Raw genomic sequence first — 5,994 nt, 5'->3', positions numbered from 1 at the left:
GGTAGCAAAGCTTAGGTGGACGGTGGTAATGCAAATGGGCGAGGGATGGCCGGATGGGAGAGGGATTTTAATCCTCAAAAACTGATGAAGAAGAATATGGTTTAGAGATTTTTCCAAGAGGATTTTGATTTGGGGTAAAGGATAATATAAATTTAAATTTTAATATAATATATTTTGATATTCGGTTGATTTGATTAATTCGATTTAAATAATTTGAAATTAAATTTTTTTTTGATTTTTTAAATTAAATCGAATTTTATTCACTCCTAATCTTTCGTGCATAAGCATTATGACAACAATTAATGACGTGATGCTAAACCCAATACATTAATTTTGTGTATGGAACATGTACACAAAGTTGCCTAAAAAGCTCAAGTATCATTCTATGTATGCAGTAGTGAAAAAAAAAGAATTGAAGCCACTATCCAAGAAAGCTTAACTATAACAAAATTCGAGAAATGATGGGGAGAGTATGTGAATAAATATGGAACGAATGCAAATGAATAGTTGATGAAGTTGTATGGCGAAAGGGAAAATTGAGTTCCTATTTATCTGACTCATCTATTTTGGGCTAAAATGAAATCAACACAAAAGAGCGAGGGGATGCATGCTTAATTTAATGGGTTCATGAGCACTCTAAAAATCTTTATGGAGTCCTTCAAAAAATATCAGAAAGGGCTCCTAGTGGATTTTAGGTGAAATGCAAGTCTGGATTCTTATGGGAAGAGTAGCTTGAAAGGGGTCTGACATACGATATATCGAAGTAGGTTCATATGCAGTTATTGAAATAATATCGGTGAGCTAATTGTTCCTTCTAATGGTAGAGGAAATCCAATTCATAATCATCCTAGAGTGGAGAAGAACGATCTATAATGAATAATTATCATAAAAATACGTTTGTAATCTAAATTTCTGTTTTTTTTTTAATAAAAACAACATAAAACTTTTCCATCTCTTCTTCAATATTTCTAGACAATTATAAATAAAAATTTTCAACAATGACAATGAAATGAACCAGTATAAAAATATCATAAGTAAAAAGATAACAATGACGTGGGGAAGGGAAGAGGAAGACAATAAACGATTGAGTTTCATGTTGGGAAGGGGAAAAAAGATTTTCTATATACTGACCAATGCAAATCATAATTTTCATATTACCAAATGCATGATAATTAAATTTTAAGACGAGTGATAAGTGCTTTTGGACTTTTTACACGTTGAACCATTACTTAGAGAAAGATTCTCAAATTTCAATTTCAGTTTACTATAATGGTTAATTAGTTAGACATTTTACTATCCCAAAACCATCTTGTGGACATTCTGGATACTATTTTTCTGTGCGAATACCTTTTTCCATCAATAAAATACTAAAATTGAAATAGTGAAAAGTAAGACATGCAAAAACAGAATGCTTAATACAACCACAATGGTTCGAACCTATCCATTATAACATGGAAGATAGTATCACTCACTCAGCCTACTAGCCTTTTATAATGTTGGAGAGGGAGAGCCAGGCTGGGGCATACATATGAGTAAGTGCATGTTTAACCAATTTTTACTTAACAGCCTGCCTGGCTAGCATGTTAAGCTATAATATGAGACCATTAATTTCATATGAAACACTGAAGAAAACTCTTTAGTTTCAAGAATCATATTAACAACATATCAATACCTAAGAATTCAATTACTGAATGAAGCACTAAATGTTTTAAGAGAAGTGGCATAAGCAATGAATTTTGCTTGTCAGTGGTTTGCTATTCATCATTTAAAGCCACTTAGACACTTTTAATGAGCAGTTGAAATGCACTGTATATTTCAGCTATATGTTCTGTCGACCAATTTGTTCATTTGTCTCAACTGAGTCCATATTTGAGTTGGTACAGTCATTTCGAGTCCTCCCTCCATCAGCAGATCATAGCGCACAAGTCATTTATCCTTGCCTGTGAAAGGTTGGTGAAAGGGAAGACCCTGGTGTTCCCATTATACAAACAGGTCAATGTCATCTCTGAGTTGCTCTTCATGATCTGCAATTACATGTCAAGGCATTAATATGACTATCAAGTCGGGAAGTTGCCTGGAGAGGAGACTGAAATCAGTTAAAAAGAAGCGAATCACTAAGCGTACTACCACCAATAGCTTTTTCATACTTACAATTCTAGTATACCGTGTTGAAGATTTGGTAAACTTAAATGGTGGCAATAGAAATTAGATATTTGGTTTTCATAATTCATGGCAATTATTATATGGATTAGAAAGGAGAATTTCACTGTGGAATTAGATAGTAACTGCTTTGATGCTTTAGCTCACTATCACAAGGACAGTACTCATCACAAAATGAAGCAAAACAAGAATCAAAATGTGTATATATATACCTCACATGTATTTGGTCCATCATTGCAGCTCCACCTTTTGTAAGGGATACAGTCAATGAATCTACACCATCCGCAATAATGGTTTATATCAATGCCTAGGAATAATGCTACAAGACATCCAGAAAGCCTGCAAATGAAAGAAGACCCTTATCTAAGATCTAGCTCTGGAACGGTGAACAGCAAATTAATTCAGCTTCACATTTAGGCGAGCAAAACTTACAGAATAACAAACAGCATAAGAGAAATGCTCCTCAGAATCGGCCTGTCTAGTGCTAGCTTCTGCTTCAGTTTAACGGTACTCTTGGCATGTTTGACACCGCATTCAAACAGCCCTGCTTTGTTTTTAGACATTTGCCTAATCTGAGGGGTGAGCAAAAGCACAAACCCGAGTAGAAGTCCGGATATAAAGGCACCAATATTTGCAAAATTGTCGATGTATGGTAGCAAACCAAGGAGGAAATTCGTCGCCAGAACTGTGAAAAGTGCTGCCAAAGCTGCACCCTGCAATCAAACCACAAAAGGGTTTAGTGAACTAAAAAGGTTAGATGGAGATAGATATAATTGGATACAAGGAAAAATAGTGTTAAACACCTTGCTTGAGTAAACTTTCCAGTTACGGATAAGCCCAGAAAGCATCGTTCCAAGTAATCCGAACAAAGCACCAGAGGAAGCAACTACAGGATTATTTCGAACAAAAAGTGAACATACCAAGCTACCAAAGAATGCCGAAAGTAGGTAGATTACCCCAATCCTCACTGTCAATCAAAAGTGAAAAACAATAAGTTCTAACCAAATGTAAGCCCATAAAACATTTAGCTTTGCATGTTTTTCGTTGGCTGGATCATTGCAAAGTAAGGGTTATACTTAATACGAGAGAGCAATGCTCTTACAGGGTCCATAGTCTCTCTCTAAATGGATTCCAATAAAGATCATACAGCTGATATTGATGGCAAAGTGTATGATCCCAGCATGTAACCAGGGGCATACGAAGAAACGCCAATTTAGGTGGTTCTGAACCAAAAAAGCCCTTCGCAGTGCCCCAACTTTATCTAGCCTGCATCATTACAATCATGATTTCAGTTAAGAACACGAAGACCATAACCCTTTTTTTCTTTTTTCTTTTTCCTTTTACCTTTTTCCCCCTCGAAAAGAGTTCAACAAAAGCCAAGAACTTTGTATGACAGCAGACTGCTTCAGAATAGTAGGCTACTAACAACAATCAAAACCCTTCTTTTTCTTAGACAAGACGACCAATTTCCAGTGCTACCAAAGTAAGGGTATTAATTTTTATCTATTGTTCTTAATTTGCAACTTATTTAACCCCCCCAAAAAAGAAAATCATAGAAAGTGGTTATCAAATTAACTCTAATTATAACTAAAAGTGGAATCGTCAGATCTCTTCAATGAAAAACGATTCAGAGTACAATAACAAATAAAACCCAATAAGCTTAAAAGAGGTAGAAAGTGAAAAGAACGGACGTGGAAGCAGAGGGACCAAGCAGGGGATTCTCAGAGAGAGGCTGAAAGAAGACACTGCCCGTCGAGAAATAGTTGAAGAGAGTTGTGGTTATGAAAGCCACGAGATGAAGGATGACCAACAGAGAGATGAGCCATGTGTCCGATGCCCTCTGCCGGTAGCGGGACTTGAAGAAAGGAAGTTTTCCTTCAGGCTGGATGTCCATTTCGGAATTGTCGACGACGGAGGAGGATGGGGGCGGCGGTTCTTGGCCCTGGGGCTTGATTTCGATCTGGGTATGGAGCTTATTGACTGAGGCTTCCCCTTCCATTTGATAGAGAATTAAAAAAGACTGAGCTTCAAGGTTCTTGCACTTTCACTCTATGGAAACTGGAGAAGCCCAACGAAGATTCAACTGTTGTTTTTTCGGTTGCAGAGGTGGAGAGAGAAACAAAAACTTTCTCTCTCTAGACAGTTGAGTTTGGAGGGAAACTTTTTGCCGCTTCTCACTGATTTTTCAATTTTGTTATATATTATCTCTGTATCTATCTATATATATAATATGATTTTTATTATTTCATTTTTAGTCCAGATTATTTTTAATTTAAATTAATTTTAAATTTGGATTGTTTCGAGTATTATTTAGATTTTTTCGATTTGGATTAATATTGATTTAGATCCTTTCGAATTCTGATCATTTAAAATTTTAATTATTTTAATTGCAAGTTTAGGATCATAATCAAATTATACAAAGTTAACTTTAGATTCGATTGAGATGTACTGAATTCTTGCCCAACTCTTTGCACATCTAATTTCAAAATAAGAAAGGTTGCAATGTTTGTATATTACAAGCCAAATACTCAAGTCGGTTTTAGTCCGTAGAGCTTGCAAGCCCCTAAAATGAAAAAAAATTTATTTAGATTCTTTATAATATATACAATTTTAAATTAATACTGGTAAAATTACATTTTGATCTCTCAAAAATAATAAAAATTTGATTTAATCCTTTTACTATTGTAAAATATATAATTTAATTCCACCCCTCTAAAAAAATTTTCTGACTCCACCACTGATTCTAGTGAAATTTAAGTATCTACATACTTGTTGCAATTATTAAGGTAATAATATTATTACAATTAATTATGTTAAATATTGATTGTTGTTATATTCAACCACATTAGAACCTATTTGAAGGTCATTGTATCATATTCAAGACCTTTTATAACATTATAATTACTTCTTCTACGTGCTACAATCAAGTCACATCTTTATGAGTGTCCCATCAACCCACACTCATTTCACGGGGCTCCGATTAAGTTCCAATCTCTCTCCGTATATTAAAACTCTACCAAACTTTGGTTATAGTCCTTCAAATCTCACCATAACCTTCTTAAGCATTCCTAGACAGATACAATTTGTGTGAACCACCTCCAATTTCCATCTCAAAACATTGCACTTGCTTGTGAGAATAAAAAAGAAAAAGAGGCTATGCCTCTTTCAAACGAAAAGCATTCCCAACATAAAAAGCTAACAAATCCCAAAATATTGATAAATATTGTATTTTTTTTTTAACATGGACTATCCGAGCAATCTTCATGAATTTGTACTCGCTGATGTTTGTTAATATTGAGTTTGTGGCCTTTGGGCCATTTTGATAAAAAAAGAAATCCCAAAATATTGGGAGGAGAAGACAAAGAACATCACCAAATGTATTTCAACGTACCAAACATGTTATCATCAAATCTCATCTCATCCTAATATTGCTCCTCACGACCTTACGATCAACTTGACACAATAGGACATTTATTCAATAGCCAACTCGATGCAATAAGACACTTATTCAATAGGGCTTGCACCAAGCACCAAGCACCAAGCACCAAGCACCAAGCACCAAGCTTCAAGCTCTGCATATAAGCTCCTTCCATCACAATACCTTCATTATCTATTGAAACTCTTTCTCTATACCCTTCCAAACCTCACTATGGCCTTTTAAAGCAGTTCTACATACTGCTAGTGGCTCTCGACACAACTATGTAAACCACTTGTAATCTTCATCTCAATACTTTGCACCAATTGTGAATATAAAAAAATGAAAAAAAAATCATAAAATAACAGTTAAAACGCTAAATTTCTTGATCCAATTCGAAAAAAGGGTAAAAAATGAGG

The 5,994-nt window shown here is 34.8% G+C and overlaps 1 protein-coding gene across 1 annotated transcript; it reads right to left on the bottom strand.

Annotated features, from left to right (window-relative positions):
* Positions 1–1,623: 1,623 nt before the first annotated feature.
* Positions 1,624–4,338, bottom strand: LOC107963521 (RHOMBOID-like protein 8). Its single transcript, XM_016900002.2, has 6 exons — positions 3,852–4,338; positions 3,263–3,426; positions 2,964–3,127; positions 2,593–2,873; positions 2,373–2,499; positions 1,624–2,024 (listed from the first exon to the last, which is right to left on the bottom strand). The coding sequence occupies exons 1-6, from the start codon at positions 4,157–4,159 to the stop codon at positions 1,905–1,907; spliced, it is 1,164 nt and encodes a 387-aa protein (XP_016755491.1). The 5' UTR covers positions 4,160–4,338; the 3' UTR covers positions 1,624–1,904.
* Between the last annotated feature and the right edge of the window lie 1,656 nt (positions 4,339–5,994).

The sequence above is a fragment of the Gossypium hirsutum genome, chromosome A06 (genome assembly GCF_007990345.1).
Source record: "Gossypium hirsutum isolate 1008001.06 chromosome A06, Gossypium_hirsutum_v2.1, whole genome shotgun sequence".
Classification (NCBI taxonomy): Eukaryota; Viridiplantae; Streptophyta; class Magnoliopsida; order Malvales; family Malvaceae; genus Gossypium; species Gossypium hirsutum.
Note: the sequence above shows the minus strand (reverse complement) of the source record. Positions and strands in the feature narration are given on the sequence as shown.

What these genes read in the sequence shown, in the direction of transcription:
- LOC107963521 (XM_016900002.2), bottom strand. Translation starts at nt 4,159, where the DNA reads ATGGAAGGGGAAGCCTCAGTCAATAAGCTCCATACCCAGATCGAAATC. An exon ending in CTTGGTCCCTCTGCTTCCAC is followed by an intron (nt 3,427 to 3,851) that starts GTCCGTTCTTTT and finishes GTAATGATGCAG; the next exon opens with GCTAGATAAAGTTGGGGCAC. An exon ending in CTTATGCTGTTTGTTATTCT is followed by an intron (nt 2,500 to 2,592) that starts GTAAGTTTTGCT and finishes TTTCATTTGCAG; the next exon opens with GCTTTCTGGATGTCTTGTAG.